At 45.2% G+C, this 20,273-nt stretch overlaps 1 protein-coding gene across 4 annotated transcripts in view; it reads left to right on the forward strand.

Annotated features, from left to right (window-relative positions):
* STX8 (syntaxin 8) overlaps window positions 1-20,273 on the forward strand; it is a 248,746-nt gene that overhangs the window by 109,942 nt on the left and 118,531 nt on the right. The window contains exon 8 of one of the 4 annotated variants that reach the window (XM_079726070.1): window positions 1,380-1,647. The exons of the other annotated variants lie outside the window; for them this stretch is intronic. Within the exon in view, the coding sequence (XP_079582196.1) occupies window positions 1,380-1,472 (93 nt within the window). The 3' untranslated portion in view covers window positions 1,473-1,647. Of the gene's footprint in view, window positions 1-1,379; window positions 1,648-20,273 lie in introns of those variants that run through there. 4 annotated transcript variants of the gene reach the window in all.

Genomic DNA, 20,273 nt, shown 5'->3' on the forward strand with positions numbered 1-20,273 from the left:
ATTTAGCCAACACATCTGCTTGCAAGTGCTGGCCTGGTGTGAGGAGGTTATACTGGAATTAATTACCCCGGTTTGGTACTCTGACATGTTTTCTCCACATCTCGTTTTACCGTAATAAAACTTTAAAAAATCAATTGGAACTTCTTTATTTTTCCTTGAGAACTTACGAAAGAAAGGTTAGTGAAGAAAAGAATCTATAAAGCAGCGTTTTCTTGCTTGAAGCAAATGTTAAAGAAGAACATTAGGGGCTTCCCTGGTGGCGCAGTGGTTGAGAGTCCGCCTGCCAATGCAGGCGACACGGGTTCGTGCCCCGGACCGGGAAGATCCCACATGCCGCGGAGCGGCTGGGCCCGTGAGCCATGGCCGCTGAGCCTGCGCATCCGGAGCCTGTGCTCCACAATGGGAGAGGCCACAACAGTGAGAGGCCTGCGTACCGCAAAAAAAAAAAAAAAAAAAAGGCATTAGAATTTGAATTTTATTTCTTCCCATCTTTGTTTTTAGCTTAAAATTAGAGTGGAGTTATATCCCTTTCATCCATTACAGTAATGGCATCTTTAAAATGTTTGATGTTATCGTTAGAAAACCAGGAGACTGCGTCTAGGGGAGCAGACAGTGTGCTGAGGTGCTCGCAGCCTTACAAAACACTTTGTGAAACTAGATGTTACCTTAGGAACTTTGCACCTTCAGAAAGGGGAAGGAAGGGAGGTTGCTGGGAAATTTCTGCCAGCACAGTGCAGCACCCCTGGTCCTGACACCGTGATGTTCGTGGCAGGATGTTTGGCGTTATTATTGCTGTTAGCCTCTTCATCTGAAGTTGACTTGGCCTTAACACTTTTCTCAGTAAAATGGAGAGGAGGCCCGCCTTCGAGGTGTGGATGGTTAGCGTTTCTGTTTGAGGTGATGAACAGACAGTGGTAAGGATTGTACCACGTTGGGAATGTAATTAATGCCACTGAATTGTACACTGAAAAATGGTTAAAATGGCAAATTTTATGTTTTACTGCAGTTTAAAAAAAAAGAATAATATACCAAAACCCATTGAATTGTACACTTTAAATAGGTGAATTTATGGTACCTAAATTATACCTTGGGCTGTTTAAAAACAAAACAAAACAAAACACCTGAGTGTGGGAGTGGGGTGTTCTGCTTAACTGTGTGTTCGACGTAATGAAGGACTAAGTACATTTGCACTGAAAGTAACAAATGAAAGGTACCCTTTTGTGGGATATAAGAACATGAACTTGAAAAACATTTTTTGTTCTTCACTGGGTTGTATATTCTTTTAATTATGTGTCTTTAGAAATAAGTTCTTTTTTCCATTTTTTGTTTAAAAATTTTTTTTGTTTTTATTTTTTTCTTTTGTTTTTCTTTATCATTAGAAACATGACACTTTGCCCTCCACAGAGCATCTGAGTAGGACCGTGTTGTCCAGTGCAGTGGCCACCGACCACCTATGGCCATTGAGCACTTGAGACGCGACTAGTCTGAATTGAGATGTGCTGTATGTGCAGAGTAACAAGGAATTTTGAAGATTTGGTATGACAAAAAGAATGCACAATATCTTGTGAATAACTTGTATATTCATTACACATTGAAATGATAATAGTTTTGATATGTTGGGCTATATAAAATATACTGTTAAATATATTTCTGTTTCTTTTTACTTAATGTGGCTACTTACAATTTTTGAATTGCCTACGTGGCTCATATATTTTTTTGGTCTTTTTTTTTTGCTGTTCTACTTTTTTTTTAAATTGGAGTACAGTGGCTTTACTCATTGTGTTTCAATGGGACAGGCTGGTCTGGAAATCACACCTACCCACTTAGGATTTACATGCTTTGAGACAAAGAATCACTTCTGATGACTAGGCAGAACGCAAAAGAATTCCCTGAATTGGCATGAGTGTCAAGGGAATTTACCTCCCAAAGGGTGGCTGCCTCTTCGTCTCCAATGCAGAGGTTCTGGAAAGGGCAGACAGACCTAGGGAAGGTCCTTCTCCAGCCAGGAGGAGCGCACTGGGGAGTCGGTGAATCCCTGGTCCCAGTACAGTTGATCTGCTCCAGCATGTGGATCCAGAACACAAGCTCGTTCAGTTGGAAAGTAGAGGAGGGATGTCAGTAGACCCTGGAGGATGGATTGGTTCAGAGGCAGTTTTCCTTTGGCCAGAGGAGCAGGAATACCAGGAGGAGAATTACAGCCTTCGACGAGAAGGGAAAGAGCCCTCACAGCCTGCAGGCGCCTCTCAACTGGATTTTAAGAAGATAAAAAATGAGCACCTGCACCCAGGGTCCCCCCACAGGGAGGGCACCCTCGGCCTTGTAGGACTCTGGGCTCCTGGAAGGGGTACCCCTCTGCGTCCAACTCACCAGTGACCCCCTAACTGTGACCCTCACTGTGTCTGCCAGCCAACCTCCCCACTCTGCTGTCCTGTGCGGGTTTGATATCCCCTGAGGCAGCTGCAGCCACAGCCGAGCTGCTTGCCTGGGCCGTCCAAGTCATTTTCCCCAGGTGTTTGTTCTTCCTTTGGTTAGTGCTCTGGTTACAAAGTGACATAGGTTTCAAGGGGTCTGCCCCAGTGGTGTTTTCCACCATCAGCCCTGTTATTTCGAGAGTGTGATTTTTGCAGGATGTGAGGTTTTCCAGGAACACGTCCATCACAGTATAGCAGAAACACCCACGTGAACTTTCTCCTGCTCCTTTGGTAGACGAGTCTCAGGATGCCAGGGTGACTGCCACTGCCACACTGGGAAGATGTGTTTCTGGCATTTCACAGTAGCCCCAGGTTGAGACCATTGTATACGGCAATCAAGTATGGCAGGATGAGTACCATTCCTCTTAAGATGTGGTGGATGGGGCTTCCCTGGTGGCGCAGTGGTTGAGAGTCCGCCTGCCGATGCAGGGGACACAGGTTCGTGCCCCGGTCTGGGAAGATCCCACATACCGTGGAGCGGCTGGGCCCGTGAGCCATGGCCGTTGAGCCTGCGCGTCCGGAGCCTGTGCTCCGCAACGGGAGAGGCCACAACAGTGAGAGGCCCATGTAACGCAAAAAAAAAAAAAAAAAGATGTGGTGGATGTAAGTCTGTGGGCTGCCTGGGAACCGGTCTTTCAAACATGCATTATCTCTATGGGAAAGTGTATTCTAGCATCCTTGACTTGAAAGCAATCAACTAGCTAATACCCTTTTGGAATTCATTCTCTTTGCAAGTTGGCAAATGCCTGTAAGCCTCTAGAAAACAACACTCACCTCCATCACCAGTGAGTAAGGAGAAAATAGGAGATGCGAACTTGGGGAAGCTGAAGGGAGTTGTGAAAATCATAGAAATTAGAAGATCATCAGTGGTAAAATATGAATTTCAGACTGCCTTCCCCACCTCCTAGCTAATAAATACATTGAGACCTAACTTACATTGAATTATTTTCTATTCTTAGGTCACAACCTCTGAAAATATTCAGGGAATAGATTTTTCCACCCCAGTTCTTTACTAACATAGGAGAAATCCTTCAGAATGTCAAAATTCAAGATTTGGGGTGCTTTGGCGCTTTATCAACTTAAATGACAGCTTGTCTGGGTTCTGCTTAGGGTGGATTTCAGTGGTTGGCTGATCCTACTTGAGAAGAGTGGGAACAAGTATTACAGGGTAAAGCCTGTGACCTTGAAGCTGTATTTCAGCTCCGTGTGTGTGTGGAAGTGTAAGAGAGAGGGGCAGAGATTGAGACTGACTTATCCATAGCAGTACTGGCCTTTCGGGGGATGTGCTGAGCCTTCCTGCAGGGGCCGACCTGCATCACCCAGGGGTGCTGGGGATCTGAGCTGACAGCCCTAGCACACCGGGCTTAGTAGAGCTCCTGAAGCTGTACCATTTACCTGTCACTTAACCAGAAGGAACAATGAAATCCTGCACTACAATTATTTTGCAAGTATTACTGAAGGTAACAGCTTAATAAATTAAAACTTTGATCATAATGGATGGTAATGACGTTTTGAAAAACGGTTTACTTTTCACTGTGAAAACCTTTAGGTGGTAATGTTTAGCTGGCAGCTATTACCATTATTAAGTGCAGTTATTAAGTGCAGAGTTCCCCCGCCCCAGCCCCGTTTCAGGCGCACATCTTTGTTTTCATGACATTCGGAGGAATCATGGCATTTATCATACAGATATTAATAGTGTACATAATTTAAAAATACAGTGAATATATGAAATATAGTTAATTAGGCTGTTGAGAAGAAAGAACCCAGACGGGGGAGTGTGTGATAAATTGAAAGTTTTTGAGATTTCGTAAAGGGTTGAATGCCAACTCTCTAAAAGATTATTTTTTCCTCTGTGCAACTTCAGATAGAGTGTCTCAGCTGATTAGAAAGAACATATTGACGAGAGGCCACATTGGCTCATTACTTATACACGGGGTTTGAAAAGTAGACTGGGAGAAAGTCTATTTTTCAAACTTTCTTAGAAACGATGGCCTGCATCCCACCCCGTAGAAATCTTGATCATCCATCAGTATCAACCGCAGAGGCTGCCTCATTCATGAATCTTTTCCTGTGCTTTCCCAGCCTGAGATGATCTCTTCATCCTTTATACCCATGGCACTTTGCACCTCTTTTGTGTCCTGGAGTATGCTTTGTGCTGGGTTATTTATAGTTATTTCTGAATTTGGTGTTTTTTGGGGTTTTTTTTTTGCTAATTTCCAACTCGGAAGAGGACTGTCATATCTTTGCATCCTTAGAAAGAGATACAGAGTGCCTTGTGCATACGCAACACCTAGGAAGGTACTATTTTCAGTTTGGGGTTGGTTCCTCAGTTCATTTTATTTGTAACTTTGAAGAAGATACACCACAAGTATCCACGGTGCCCCAGTGACGTGCGCAGAATGCTTCTGTGAGCAGGCTGATAACTAGGGCTCATTAGGGCTTGCTCCATAGTTGGTCAGGCTTAATCCAGAGGGAGGAGGAGTAAGGATTCAGAAAGCAGAGTTTCACAGTGGGAGGAGAAAGGAGCTCCTAGCTGTAGGCCAAGGGAAGAAGGCCGGCTGCTCTACTTGAGGCCTCTCACAGGGGACCCCAGGCACACAGAGATCCTGGGATGCACGGGCCGTGCAGTGTTGGTCCGTCTGGGCATCTCTGGTGGCTTGATGGTTGACAGGGAGCTTCAGCAGCAAGTTTTGGGGACCTGACCAAAGGGAGCAGACTGGTTGGGAAACCAGGCACAGCTCCCCTCTTGCGGGGACCCAGAACAAAGCAGAAGCTTAAATCCCAGGGAATAAGGATCGGGCAGGCTCCTAACACCGGGGCACCAATAGCCAGGACTTGACAGGTGAGAAAGTGCCCTGCTGCTGAGCTGCTCCACTAATTGTTCTCTCGTCCAGGCTCAGGGCTGGCACCCAATCGGCTTCAAAACTTCGGGGGTTACCCAACCCGAGAGCCCAGGGGCGTTGCCGTAGGGATGAGAAAAATAGTCTTGGAGCAATTCTTTCACAGCCTGTGGTAGGTAGCAGTTTTATGAGGTCAGCACATCTGGAAAATGTTTAGGGCCCATCAGCATACAGAGAGAAACCCTACCAACCCACCTGTCAGGGCTGACTTGTGTGCTGAAGCCCAGGTCACCACCGTACCTAGCTCGGTGGCGGTAGAAGATTTCAGTGTCCTGTGTCTGACACGTATGGTATGCTTTCCAATAACAATCAGTGGAAAACTAGGATCAAACCTAGTGGACTGACATGGACGGCATCTGAAAAGATCATCTCGTGCAGTGTCTAGCTTTCTGGCAGATAAAAACCCAGCCTGGGCCTCCCTGGTGGCGCAGTGGTTGAGAGTCCGCCTGCTGATGCAGGGGATACGGGTTCGTGCCCCGGTCTGGGAGGATCCCATATGCCGCGGAGCGGCTGGGCCCGTGGGCCATGGCCGCTGAGCCTGCGCATCCGGAGCCTGTGCTCCGCAACGGGAGAGGCCACAACGGTGAGAGGCCCGCGTACCGCAAAAAAAAAAAAAAAAAAAAAAAAAAAAACCCAGCCTGTGGTAGGGGGTTTTTCTTTTTTCTTTGGAGGGTCACTGACCTGCAAGGGGAAAAAAAAAGTGAAGTCTCGTAAAAAACATAACTCAGGGCTTCCCTGGTGGCGCAGTGGTTGAGAGTCCGCCTGCCGATGCAGGGGACACAGGTTCGTGCCCCGGTCTGGGAAGATCCCACATGCCGCGGAGCAGCTAGGCCTGTGAGCCATGGCCGCTGAGCCTGCATGTCCGGAGCCTGTGCTCCGCAACGGGAGAGGCCACAACAGTGAGAGGCCTGCGTACCACAAAAAAAAAAAACAAAAAACAAAAAACCATAACTCATAGCAGGTTTTAACATAGTATTTTGTTTTGATTTGTTAAAAATTTCCTCTTCAAAAAATTTTTTTGATCTTTCATTATAATATGTAAATAAAGAGATTTATAAAGAATAAAAATAAATGGGCCATAATTTCCTCTTTAGGAAATTACTTAGCATCTTTTTTTATTGTTATTACAATTGCTTTACAGTGTTGCGTTAGTCTCTGCCGCACAGCGAAGTGAATCAGCCATAAGCATGCACACATCCCCTCCCTCTTGGTAGTTAACATCTATGGACAGTGATAATAAATGCATGTAAAAGGTTGGAAATTTCAGGCAGTACAGGAAGGTACAATATTGGTAAGTGAAAGTTTCTTTTGACTCTCAGGGAAGTTTTATGCAGATATGTATATATATATATACGTGTATTTATGGGTTATTTTTTTTAAAAGAAGGGGAGTATATGCTAGACATATTGTAATTCTTTGCTTTTTAACCTAATCAAACACAGAGATCTTTCCCTATCAGCATGTATGCATTTACCTGATTCTTCTGAGGAGGTGCACAGTATTACATAGTATGGATTTACCATAATTACACCAGTCCAATGTCTAACAGTAGACATTTTGTTTCCAGTATTTCTCTGTTCCAAACAGTGCTGCAGTGACCATTAACAAACTGACCCTCAAAACCACTGCTTCTGAAGCTCAGGGCATGTATAATCTAGGGGTTGGCAAGTTTTTTTTTTCTATAAAGAGCCAGTTAATATTTTCAGCTTTACAGCAGGCCATACAATCTCTTGTAACTACTCACCTTGTAACTACTCACCTCTGCAGTTGTAGTACACAAGCAGCTCTAGTTGGATAAACAGATTATAGTGTATGCAATGGAGTATTACTCAGCTATAAAAAGGAACAAAGTACTGATACAAGCTGTCACGTGAATGAACCTCAAAAAAGTTATGCCAAGTGAAAGAAGCCAGACATAAAGGCCTTGTATTATGTGATTCCCTTTATATGAAATGCCTAGAAGAGGCAAATACGTAGAGACAGAACTCAGATTGTTGGTTGCCGGGGCTGGGGAGGAGAGGGGGCAACAGGAAGCAGCTGTGCACGGGGTTTCCTTTTGGGGTGATGGACGTGCTTTGGTGCTAGATGGAGTGGTTGCGAACGTGCTAAGAGCCACTGAATTGGCCACTTTTAAATTATTAATTTTGGGTTATGTGAATGTCACCTCAACTAAAAAAAAAAATTCACACCTCAGCGGAAAAAAGTCACCCTAGTCAGTATATATGTGAGTGAGCATGGCTGAATTCCAGTACATTGTATTGTAAACTTTATGGTAAGAGCAGGCAGGCCAGATGTGCCAGCCTTTGGTATAATCTGAATAATAATCTTGATCGTAATGTGAAGGTTGGATTAGGTAGGGATCAGGTAGGTTAAAAGGGCTGAGTGGGCGTAAGGACGGGAGGTGGGGAGGCTATTACCATAGTCCAAGAGCGATTCTTCACGTTGGGGGAGGGTCAGGTCATCAAGTCCCGAGAAGCTCGTGAAGCTATGGGCCTCTCGGTCCCCCCCCACCCAGATTTGTTTATGTGCATGCAGACGTTTTGTTCATGAAAATGCCTGTTCACAAGCCCATGTCTGGTTGGAGAAGGCGAGAGCTCAGACTCTCCAGAGAACCGCAGTGAGGAAGTGGGGAGTCCAGGCTTCTGAGAAGTTCACGTTCTGTAGCGAAGTCAATCGGGTGAAGACCGAAAAGAAGCCATTGGAGTTCTCAGCCCCTTGACTCACCTCAGCAGGAACAGTGTCCCAGGAGTCATGGTACCACAAGCCCAGCTGTGACGGGTTGAGAGCGAGTTAGGGGTTCAAGCCGTGGCGGCGGCCCCGTGGATGAACTTCTCGAGAGGGTTGGCAGTAAAGGAGAGAAGGAAGCTTTAAAAGCCTGAGCTGAGGGCTGGTGTTTGATAGGAAGGGAAGGATTTCAGCATGTTCGCAGGCTGCAGAAGGGGCCACCTTCATCTCCTTGAAAGGCGTTGGACAGAGCTGAGGGTGGGGCACGGTGCAAAGAAGGTGGATATATTGGGATCCAGCAGGTACGGGGCAGGGCTCTCTTGGAGGAGAGTGGACGTGTGGACAGAACTGATGGGCGCCTCTGGGTAAGCGTAGAGGTAGAGGGCAGCGCTTGGTAGAGGTTTTGCTAAAGGACCTCTCTCTGTGGAATAATGGGTGAGAACCCCTGCTGAGAACGAGGAAGGAGGTGGGTGTGACAGCAGGGGCTTAGGAGAGTGGCAGAGGTTTGGGGCAACGGCTGAGTGTCCCTGGAAGCTGATGTCCAATTGATGAGTTCCAAGGATTCATCCAGTCAACAGACGTCTGCTAAGTGTGCAACGTGTGCCGCGTGCTTACCCATCTAAGAACACTGGATGCATGTTCTTAGGTGCTTTTCTAATTTTACATCAAAAATGTTGTGAGAGAGAATACAAGAATTGTTACTAATTCTTCATCCATGCCACCCAACTCTCTTATCACAGCAGGGGGTTTATTGGGTTGATTCATAATAGTTTAGTTCCTTTGTATACAACTACCAGAGCTTAGTCAATGGACAACAGGGCAGCCCTTACACAATTGTCGAAAAGTTCACCTATACTAAAACAAAAGATAATTCCTCATTCACACACAGATAATTCCTTTGCATCTGGAGTTTTGTGAAACCCATGAGATAGAGCAGCTAGAATGCACATGTGTTCCTCTCATCTCTCTCCCTCCCCCGTTTTGTTTGTTTGTTTGTTTTAGCAAAAATCAGGTCCCGTAAGAGCGAGACAGATGTCTGTGAGCTCAGAAACCAGTCTTCTCTGTGGAGGTGTGAGTGGCCCTTTAAGTTTGGGGTGAGGCCTGAGGGCCGTTGCCTGTCTAGGGCCCAGTGACCAGATCTCTGATAACAGCGAGGTTTTCATTGCCCAGGGTGAGCATCCTTGGATAGAGCAATGTTGGTGCTGAAGATCCACCCCTGTTTGTTATCCCTGTTGCTGCTGGAATTCAGTGTCCTCCCTCCTCCTCCCACCTATGAATGATCCTAGCTGATGCCACGTATTTCCCATCAAGGGGGGGCAGTGCATAATCCATAACACACCCCCCTTGTTAAAAAGGTGGTTGATTGGGCTTCCCTGGTGGCACAGTGGTTGAGAGTCCGCCTGCCGATGCAGGGGACACGGGTTCGTGCCCCGGTCTGGGAAGATCCCACATGCCGCGGAGCGGCTGGGCCTGTGAGCCATGGCCGCTGAGCCTGCGTGTCCGGAGCCTGTGCTCCGCAACGGGAGAGGCCACAACAGTGAGAGGCCCACGTACTGCCAAAAAAAAAAAAAAAAAAAAGGTGATTGATTATTAACAGGCTTTTGTAAAGTAAGCTAGACACTGTTAATACTCAAGACAACTCTCAATTAAAACATTTTCCAGAAAACTGGGAAGAACGTGGTAAAAGAGCAAAGCTCTGAGGAGAAAATAGTCCATCGTCTTTAATTTCTTTTTTTTTTTTTTTTTTTTTTGTGGTATGCGGGCCTCTCACTGTTGTGGCCTCTCCCGTTGCGGAGCACAGGCTCCGGATGCGCAGGCTCAGCAGCCATGGCTCACGGGCCCAGCCGCTCCGCGGCATATGGGATCCTCCCAGACCGGGGCACGAACCCGTATCCCCTGCATCGGCAGGCGGACTCTCAACCACTGCGCCACCAGGGAGGCCCCATCGTCTTTAATTTCTTAAATAAATCCTCTTGGATTTGTCTTTCCTGGTATAGTGCTAGAACCATCTCCTAACGTGGATTTGTCCTATACATTTTTTTTTTTTAGTGCTTCATTTTTCTTTAGAATAATATTTGTTATATTGACTTGATTCTTAGAACTCTGAAAAAGTTGATGCTGCTTAGTGGAGGAATGGTCAGTTTTATCAATTATGATGTGAAAACGATTTTTCTTTTTCAAAAGAGACACTGTAAAAACGTCAGATTTCTCTCTGGGCGGGGGGAGGAATATCTACATTAAGATTGCTCTTCTAGATTCTGCAGCCATAGTTAATAATTAGTGTAAAAAAGAATTAGTGTCAAAAAAAAAACCACACAAAGAACCACGATAGCTATCACAGGAGAGAAGAAGTGTTCGATTCAGTTCTTTCTATCAAGAAATCTTCACGTAGCAAGGGGTTAGGTTTAATGCTGCCACCTGAAAAGGAATTTGTAATTGTCAGTATGTGCTGAGTACCTGCTGTGTGCCTCGCAAGGTAGTTGACAGCGTGGGTGTTGGGGGAGAATTATAAAACGGGGTCAGAATCTTCCAAAAGCTTGCATTACAGTCAGGGAAGACTAGTACACTTAAAACAGCACGTTATACAGGTGCTGTACAGTTAAGCACAAAGTCGCATGAATTTAAACAAGATCACTGTAGCTGGGAAGTTCAGATAGAGTTGAGGCTAAAAGGGAAGATCTCAGTTGGCGTGAAAGGTGAGTTCAGATGTAGCACATTATCTCAGGCAGTGGTTCTCAACTTCTGCTGTGTATTAGAATCACCTAGTGAGTTTTTGTTTTTTTTTTAAATCCCAGTGTCTAGACTGCATCCAGTACCAACGAGAGGTTTTTCCTCCTGACACCAAATACATGGTGTCTTTCCCAACCCCAGTTCTCGGATTCTCTGATCTGACTCCAACTGGGTGTCCTACAGTTCAGTTCTAACACTAATTAGCATCAGACCTCACAGGTTTAAGGGATCCGTCCCACAAGACTGTCCTCACTTTTAAGGCACCAGTTGCAAGTATTGGATCCCCCGGTGGCTAGCACTTCTGTCCAGCTTGGCTTCAAATTCGGGGGATGCCACAACCTCCTCCCGCTCAGGTTTGATGATTTGCTAGAAGCACTCAGAGAACTCAGGATAAATGCCATACTTGCTATTAGAGTTTATTATCAAGGATACAGATGAACAGCCAGTTGAAGAGGTTCGTAGGGTGAGGTTTAGAAGGGTCTTGAGTGCAGGAGCCTCTGTCCCCATGGAGTTGGGTGTGTCACCCTCCCAGCAGGTGCATGCGTTCACCAATCTGGAAGTTCTCTGAATCCTGTTGTTCAGGGGTTTTGATGGAGGTCCCATTACATAAGCATGATTAATGAAATCTTTGGCCATTGGTGATTCAGCTCAGTCTCCAGCCCCAACTCCCCCTTCCAAGGGTGGGACTGAAATCTAATCACATGATTACTTCTGGTGACCCAGCCCCATCCTGAAGCTATGGGAGGCCACCAAGAATCACCTCCTTTCTGAACTCTGTGCCAGAAACTGGGGACAAAAACCAAATGTCTTTTTCAGCGTAGGAACCAGGCATCTTTATTTTTACGGCTCCCCCAGATGATTCCACCGTGTGCAGCCAGGTTTGAGAAGCATTGTTCTCCAACAGTGGTTTTAAAAGCTTAGTGTTAAAGAAAAAAAGCCTAGCCCCACCTCCAGTCCCATTAAATCAGTCTCTGAGTGTGAGGCCCAGGGATAGTCTGCCTTCCAAGAGCCCCAGGTGCTTCTAACTTGCAACCAGGCCAGCATGTAAGAGGCAACAGTGGCACCTTCACTTAGACATGGCTCCAGAGAGACTTGGAGATAGGGAATCAGAGCTCAAGGGAGAAGGCTGCCCGGAGTTTTCCACTTGAGGGCCATTGTCAAGTTGTTAATAAATCCAGGAGAGTCGTTACCGTTGCAAACAAGAGGGACCCAGGACACAGACTTGGGGAAACACCAAAGGAAGAAAAGGTGCCAGCGAAGAAGTTAGAAGGCTAAGGCAGAGACACAGGTGGTATGTTTTCAAGGGATTTGTAGAGGAGAGGTGGGCAACGTGATTGAAAGGCTGTGGAGAGGCGTGTAAAGTGAGGAAGAAGAGAAACCAATGCTTTTGTAATAGTTGTATCTCAAGGTGGCTGATGAGGGACCAGTTTCACTAGAATGTGTTGGGGTAGAAGCCGGTTTGGTTCCTTATCTGAAGAGGCCACAGATGTCACAGGAGTGAACCCCAGGGGCCAGGAACCTGTTAGTGCAAGGAAGGTGCAAACCAGGACAGGAGAGAGTGCGAGTGAAGGATATTTGAGGTTTGGTTGATCATAAGATTAAGACACAAGGAGGGGAACCCAGACCACGGTGGGCATCTACAGGCAGAAGGAGAGGTGCCTGGAGAAAGGAAAGGAAGATGAGAGATGCTAGAAAAAGAGGCTGTGGCCCACCAACCTTGTCCCAAGTCTGCACGGAGGCCTCTTGTCTTTCCTCAGGGTGTGGGAAGGGACGGATGCAGAATTCAGGCACCAGGTGACAACACAAGCGTCAAGAGCTGGGACAGGGGAAGATCTCAAAAGACGTAAACAGATCTGTGCCTCACTGGTTCTCACAGTCAACCTTGGTTAGAGCTGTCTGTCCCCATGATGCCATGATGTCAGCCGGAGTTCTAATCGAGCACTTCGGAAGTTACAAAGAGTGTTTTTTGTGTAAACTCGGCTTCAAGCAGGCCACCTCGCCCAAACTGTAGTTACGGGACCAGAGCCTGTCCTGCAACTGTTTGTTACCAGTGCACAGTGAGGTTAAGTACAAGAATTCAGACTTACACAGCGTTTTGGCATTGCCATGATCTCCAAATGCTCTATTAGTGGGCTTGCATTTTGCGGATTTTTTTAAATTTTCATTTTACTTGTAATTCAGTTTTATTGTATTTTATACAAGCATTGGTCTGTGACAGACTGGAAATTTAAAAAAATTTAAGAATCCTACACCACAGGGAGTTTGAGAAGCAGAGTCCCAGCCCCTCCAATTATGCCCCTTTTATGGAAACTCTGTAGCTATCACTTATGTCTAGGAATCTCTGCTGAATTTTCACCACTTCTTGGATGTTGGCATTTGCTTTCATAGATAGATGGATGGATGGATGGGTGGTGGATGGGTGGATAGGTGGATGGAGGGCTGGATGGAAGGAGGGACAGGGGCATGACCCTCTGTCCACGTTGGCAGCCCCCTGCCCACAGCCCCGCCCTCACTCTTGTCCTTGGGCTGCTTTGTATTCATCTGTTCAGTCAGCACATATTCCATGGATAGATGTGGTGTTGGGGTAGCTTAGTCTGAGCCATTGGAAACTTGGTGGCGGTTGCTCTGGGGCTGAGACTTGTTTCTTTGGGTCTGGGAAGGCCCTGGCCGAGGTAGATAGGAACAGTAAAGAAAACAGTGGAGAGACCAAGGCTACCTTCCCAAACCCTCAGCTCCGTCCTGTGGAATTACAGTTTGAGGTTCTGGAAGGCCGTTTCTGGGTGCTTGGATGTGACTGACCTCCAGATCTCTGGAAGCAAGTCTCCAGCCACAGCTGTGCTCCCTAGATCACGGCTCCGAATCTAATCTGCCATGCCACCCACGCCCACCCTTTGGACAGTGCTCAGCAGTTGACGTACAGCCGCAGTGTAAGGGTTCCCAGTGCCTGGAAAAGAGCCACTTAGCCTGGGTCAGTCTGCCTTTGAGCAGAGAGTTTCTTCCCATTGTGACAAGGTGGGTGAGTTCTGCTCCCCATTCACTGGCCCTCCTCCCCCATCGCACGCCACTGGCCCGGTTCAGCCCTCGTTATTTCTCAGGGCTCCTGCTCAGCCCCTCGCTGGTCTGCTGCTCTCCAGGATAGACTGTAAGCTTCCTGAGGGCAGGGGTTGTGCCTGCCCTGGTCATGCTTGTAGTCCTAGACCTTAGTCCAGTGTCTGACACGTCGTTGGGGTCCAACACCTATTTATTATTCAGGTGCCGTTTGTCCTGGTGTCTTTTGTTTTTCTTCCTAGAACAAACATCTAATCACGTCCTGAAACTCCTTCATGAGCTTTTCCATGATTGTGCCCTCTCCCTACTTCCTCTACACCCCTTAGTCTGTGGTTCAGCTGCTCTCAACCTACCTTTGTCACCTTCTGTGGAAGCTCCAAAGACAAATCATGTTTGCATGCAAAGAGCACTCTACGAACAAACATCTATTTTGGCAAAAGCTCTCAGAATGCTCAGGGAAGTGGAGCTCTGAGATAAGACTAAATTGCCCCCGTGAAGGATGCATTGGTTATGGTGATCTGTGACACAGAAGGGAAACGCTGGGTGTTAGGAAATGCAAGAAAGTGGCCCGTTTCAGGGCTAACCTCCACTCTGCTTTATGTAAAGTAATTTGCAAATTTTGGTGCTGTGATTAGTTACAAATCACTTTTATTTTAAGTGTTTTGTTTTCCACTAATTTTAGATTTATAGAAAAGTTGTAAAAACAATGCAGAGTTTCCTTAGATTCCTCACTCCACTTTCTCTAATATAACATCTTATCACTGTATTCCTTAGACTGTGTATTTGTATGGTTTTTAACTCAAGTTCACCAAAGGCTCAGTTATTACTTTTAGAACTTATTTAATGTTTTCTTTTTTTTTTTTTTCCAAGAAGATGTTGGGGGTAGGAGTTTAGTAATTTATTTATTTATTTTTGCTGTGTTAGGTCTTCATCTCTGTGCGAGGGCTTTCTCTAATTGCAGCGAGCGGGGGCCTCTCACTATCGCGGCCTCTCTTGTTGCGGAGCACAGGCTCTAGACGCGCAGGCTCAGTAGTTGTGGCTCACGGGCCTAGTTGCTCCACGGCATGTGGGATCCTCCCAGCCCAGGGCTCGAACCCATGTCCCCTGCATTAGCAGGCAGATTCTCAACCACTGCGCCACCAGGGAAGCCCCTGTTTTCTTGAATAAAGCAAAGATATTTAACTTTTAGACTCTTGGGTTACATATACTTGTATTCTTTTATAGGTAATCTACAATACATTGCTCTTAACACAGTGGCCTCCAACGTTTTTAGATCATGCATTGCATTAGGAAAAATTCTGAGCAACCCTCCAGAATTTGTTTTAATAACTGCATTTATAAAATTACATATACTTCTGTTCTCCATAAATATGGCTCCTAAAATTAGAAATTAGAAAAGGTTGAGATTAAATCCAGCGTATTAATAGAAGTTTTAGTTTTTCCTTTCTACATTCTAACAAGTTGTTTTGTGCTCCCCAGTTTGTAGATTATTGGCTAAAATTACGGTCCTGGCTTAAATTTCTCCCTCCTTTCCCAACAGAAATGGAACCCAGTGAGAAGGCGATGCGGTTATGTATATTTTTTTTTAACATTGACTATCTGGGACTGTGTAACGTAGGAATTTTCTGATGCACGATTTGGAAACAGCTGAACTGCTTCTGAGAATTGCACAAACGGAGAACTTTGAACTTGAGAACTTTGTGATTAATAAGGTAGAACTATTTCTCTTAAAGCAGAGCTATGGATTAAGTCTTTCCTAGGGTTTAGAGAACATTCGTCTTACAACCAGGGATTTCAGTGTCTTTATACCGGAACAAATGCTTTTTTTCAGATCTAGACACAGTATGAAAAATAAGACTCTGCAAGGTGCTTGGGAAAGTTCTAAGTAGTTCCCAAGTGGGGAGGCCTTTGTTCTGGAGGAAGAGGCCTAACTTCAGGGGTGAATCGGAGGGACGCTGGGCCCATCATTCACTGCTGGTGTAGGTCAGAGAGAAAAGTTCACATCTGGGTGTTACTGACCACCAAGCCCTTTCTTGTGGTCCTTTCAGAAGTGATATATTGTCAAGCATCCCAAGAGCACAAACCTCTAGTATAGATTTATTGGAGGAAAATGCCCCTTGTCCATATGATAAAGTTATATATTTATTTTCTTTGAAACTCAGGGTAGGTAACAATTGAAGACTTTGTGGTAGTTATTTGAAGAAATATACTAGCTGAAGTGTTTAAATTTGCACATAACACAGTGCCTGGCATATAGTTTGTTGGTTGCCTGGTTGAGTGAGTGACTTTAGATTTTTCTGAGGTTGATGGGTATTATATTGGGCGAGTATTTGAAGGTGATACAGTTTTTGCTTTGCAACTGTTAAACTGTACGTGTCAGTCAGTTGCTTTTTCTCTTTGTACATGGCATTTCATGATAAAAATGTTTTTAAACACTTTAGGAGAAAATGTCATGAAGTAAATAGCCATACGTGGACTTTGTTTCCTTTAGAGGTTTCTGGGTATATGCTTCAATTTCCCTTGTCAAGTTGAAGCATAAACATTAGAGTGTTTGCTTGTCAACACGTGGAATTTGGTAATTAATTTATATTTAGAAAACCCTTTCCAATTTTGAACATTTTAGGGAACAGGGTTTCCAAGTGTATCTCGCTAACAGCCAAGAACAGCTGCATTTATGCACAGTTTTCAAACGGCTTCTCTGTGACATCTGTAAAAATAGACAGCTTCAGTAACTACGCATGCCGTGATTGCATGGCACGTAACAGCGTTTTATGATGTGGGGAGGGGGGCAGAGACCCTCTGTAGCTGGACAGTATGCTGACCTGTACAAAAATACTTAATTTGACTTCCACCTGAATTCTAAATTGACCTGTGTTAAATCAACGGTAAGGGTGGAAACTTCAATTTTAACAAGAAGTGTAAACTGCAGTACTTAATTTTGGTTTATATGTGCTTAATTTGGAGAATAAAAAGATGATTCCTTATCAATAAATCTGATTTGGAATGGGAGTTAACAAATCAGTAATAAACAATGATGGCTTACCTGGCAGCATTGTTATGACCAGTATTAGTCAGAAATACAAGAGAAGTTCAGAGTCAGTGCCAGTCACGCAAGCGTGAAGCAGAACTGAAGGTATTTGGGTGCAAGGGGGGCGGGGAGCAACACCTCCACACCAACCGCTTGGGTCTGTTCTCCTGCCAAAGTGTTTTTGGGTTTCTTTCACTCGAGTTCCGCTTCTCCCTCCCCCAACCCCAGTCCTTCCGTATGTACATTTCCCAGGAAAAGACAAGATCAGTCTTTTAACGATCAGTTAGTTAATTAGGGGCGATCACGGGACAGTTTGTCAGTTTATAGATGTTCAGATTAAATGTGGCAAAGGAGATTTTCTCTGGCTCTTGTACAGACTCTCTTAGTTTTTACTAATAAAAAGCATTCACTGGAGAGAAACCACGGACCGATTCCACCCCCTGCCGCCCTCCCCCCGCCGTGCTTCCAATCAGGGATCTATTATCTCATTCCAGATAATTGGAAAAGGAGATTCAAAATACTGCTTCGTGTAAATATGGCTTTTGCCTGCATTCTGTTACTAGGAGTTCCGAACACATCTGGAGTGAAGGCGGCCCCAGGGGCATTGAAGTGCGCTGTTTGGGTTGGCACAGTGACATTGTAGTATATGCCAATTTGTAATGGCTTTTGGAAGCAGGCAGTTTTAAACTCTCCCTGAACTATTCCCCCGAGAAATTATTCAATTAAGTACAACTAAAATTAATGTTTAGCATTTTTTGCTTAAATAAAAGAGGCAGCTATAAATGGAAATCTGTGGTTCATGCTTGTGTGTTTATTTTAGTCTAAAATCCAGCGGCTAAGAAATAATTGAGTGGCCGGGAATCGGTGCATTTTCTAGAAGAGATGTAGTTGCCAGGCCCTCTTTACCACTTTTGCACTGCACACATGTCTCTGTTGCTGCCTGGGTGGGTTTAGACACCCGTCCAGCACCAGCCAGGGGAACCACGGGGAATACAAAGCCGGAAGGACTCTATCTCTATTTTCCTAATCATTGCTTCTCAAACTTTAAATGGGCATAAGTATCACCTGGGGGTCCTGTTAAAATGCAGATTTTGATTCATTAGTTCCGAGGTGGGGCCTGAGCTTCTGCATGTCTAACAGTTCCCAGGGGAGGATGCCCTGGCTGCTGGCCCGAGCACCACACTTGGAGTAGCCAGGTTCTAAGCAGTAGTGGGGTGTGTCTATTGGGAGTAGGATACCTGGACTTGACTTTGATTTCTAGTTGGTGACTTGGCTCTGTGTGCATTCGGTAGGTATGACTCTTACTTTTCTTCTTGGTATATTCTTACTTATTTCTCAGAATCCCTGATTCTCCTGGACTTTCCTAGGGCCACCCCTCCTCCCCGGACTGTTATGTGAAATAGGAAACATTTCTGATTGATTAATCGCAGGAGATAATAGCTTCAGTTCTTCTGTCATGTGTCTTCCTGAAATCCGGGTATGTTGTCTACCTGGTCTTCTCTGGTCCATCTTTTTGTAGCCATGTTACAAAGAAGGGGGGGAAAAAAAGTTAACCTGATGTTCTTTAGTCTCTGTCCCTAAAAATGGAGGCCAGAGCCCTGGTGAGTGAAAGAGTATATGAATAGGTGTGGCTTTGTGGGTTTTAACCAGGCGCTGTTACTTTCAAGGTTTGGTCCCTCAGGCTCTAGGTTCAGGGCCTTTGATGGTCAGCTTTTAAGGGTGGTCTGATTGGGGCATGGTTAAAATCCACACTAGGTGAAATCTCCTGAAAGACTGATTCATAACCCAGGGTGGTTCTTTATCCTTATATGAGAGGATGTTCTACAAGGAAGACTCTAATATTTACATCTAGTGGACTGGCTCATCCCTTCCTTGTGTTGAATACTAATTTATACTCATAACTACCAGATAGAAAAGAATTGAGACATCCTTGTAGTGGCCACCACTTACACCCTTCTGATCTTCCTACCGCAAACGGAGCCCAGAGTGCTAGTATGGTGTCTACTAGAAATTTCTCACTTTTTTTTTTTTTGTGGTACGCGGGCCTCTCACTGTTGTGGCCTCTCCCGTTGCGGAGCACAGGCTCCGGACGCGCAGGCTTAGCGGTCATGGCTCACGGGCCCAGCCGCTCCGCGGCATGTGGGATCTTCCCGGACTGGGGCATGAACCCATGTCCCCTGCATCGGCAGGCGGATTCTCAACCACTGCGCCACCAGGGAAGCCCTACTTTTTTTTTTTTTTTTTTTTTTTTTTTTTTAAACCTTAAAACTCTCCCTCTTTTGGTCCATCCTTGGTTTTTTCTATCTCAATAACTTTCTTTGTACAGTTCCGATCATGTCACTTCCTTGCTAAAACCCTCCAGTGGTTCTTTGCCTAAGCAGTGTTTCCAGACCCTTCGGAAAATTTGTCACATTCACCTGTAGTGTTAGTCATTTAAAGTTCTTTTTTGGACTTAATTTTTTAAGTAAATTTTAATTTTTATCAAAATAATAAATTTTGATTTAAAAATCAGAATTAGAAGGCTTAAGAGAAGCAGGACTCCTCCCCATCAGCCTTCCTCGCCTCAAAGTTCTATCCCCCAGATGCAGTGCTTCTAATTCTTTTAGGCGTTTATGTGTCAATATCTATAGTACAATATCTATATTTCAAAATAATGTGCTCCTGTTTGTTTGTTTTCGATCTTAGCCCCTGTCGACATCCTCCTAAGGAAGATGTTAATTGAAGCCACAGCAATCCTATACATACACACGTCCCCTCTCCCCCATTGCTCACACATTTTAGTTAAGTCAGTGTTGATGGAATCATGACTATGTAATTGTTGTTCATGACCGAACCACAGTGGGTTCTAGAATTAGATTTTATTTCATTATACCCTTTTCCTCTAAAGTCACTAATTGCCTCTTAGTGTTTTATTTGCTTAGTTATCTTTATTGATGCTTTTTCATCCCTGCCCCCAGTTAACAGAATTTTGAAATTCCTTTCAATATAGACAAACTCTGTTGGTAGCTGTCTTAGTCTGTTCCAGCTGCTGTAACAAAACAGCACAGACTGGGAGGCTTATAGACCACAGAAATGTATTTCTCACACTTGTAGAGGCTGGAAATCTGAGATCAGGGTGCCAGCAGGGTCAGTGAGGGCCCTCCTCTGGGTCGCAGACTTCTCGTTGTGTCCTCAAGTGGCAGAAGGGCCCAGGGAGCTCTGTGGGGTCTCTTTTATAAGGCACTAATCCCATTCAGGAGGCTTTTGTCCTCATGGCTTAAGCATCTCCCAAAGGCCCCACCTCCTAATACCATCCTCTTAGGAGTTAGGATTTCAGCATATGAATGTTGGAGGGACACTACTGTTCAGCGGCTTGTCAGTTTCGTCTTTTGA

The sequence above is a fragment of the Hyperoodon ampullatus genome (genome assembly GCF_949752795.1).
Source record: "Hyperoodon ampullatus genome assembly, chromosome: 19".
Taxonomy (NCBI): domain Eukaryota; kingdom Metazoa; phylum Chordata; class Mammalia; order Artiodactyla; family Ziphiidae; genus Hyperoodon; species Hyperoodon ampullatus.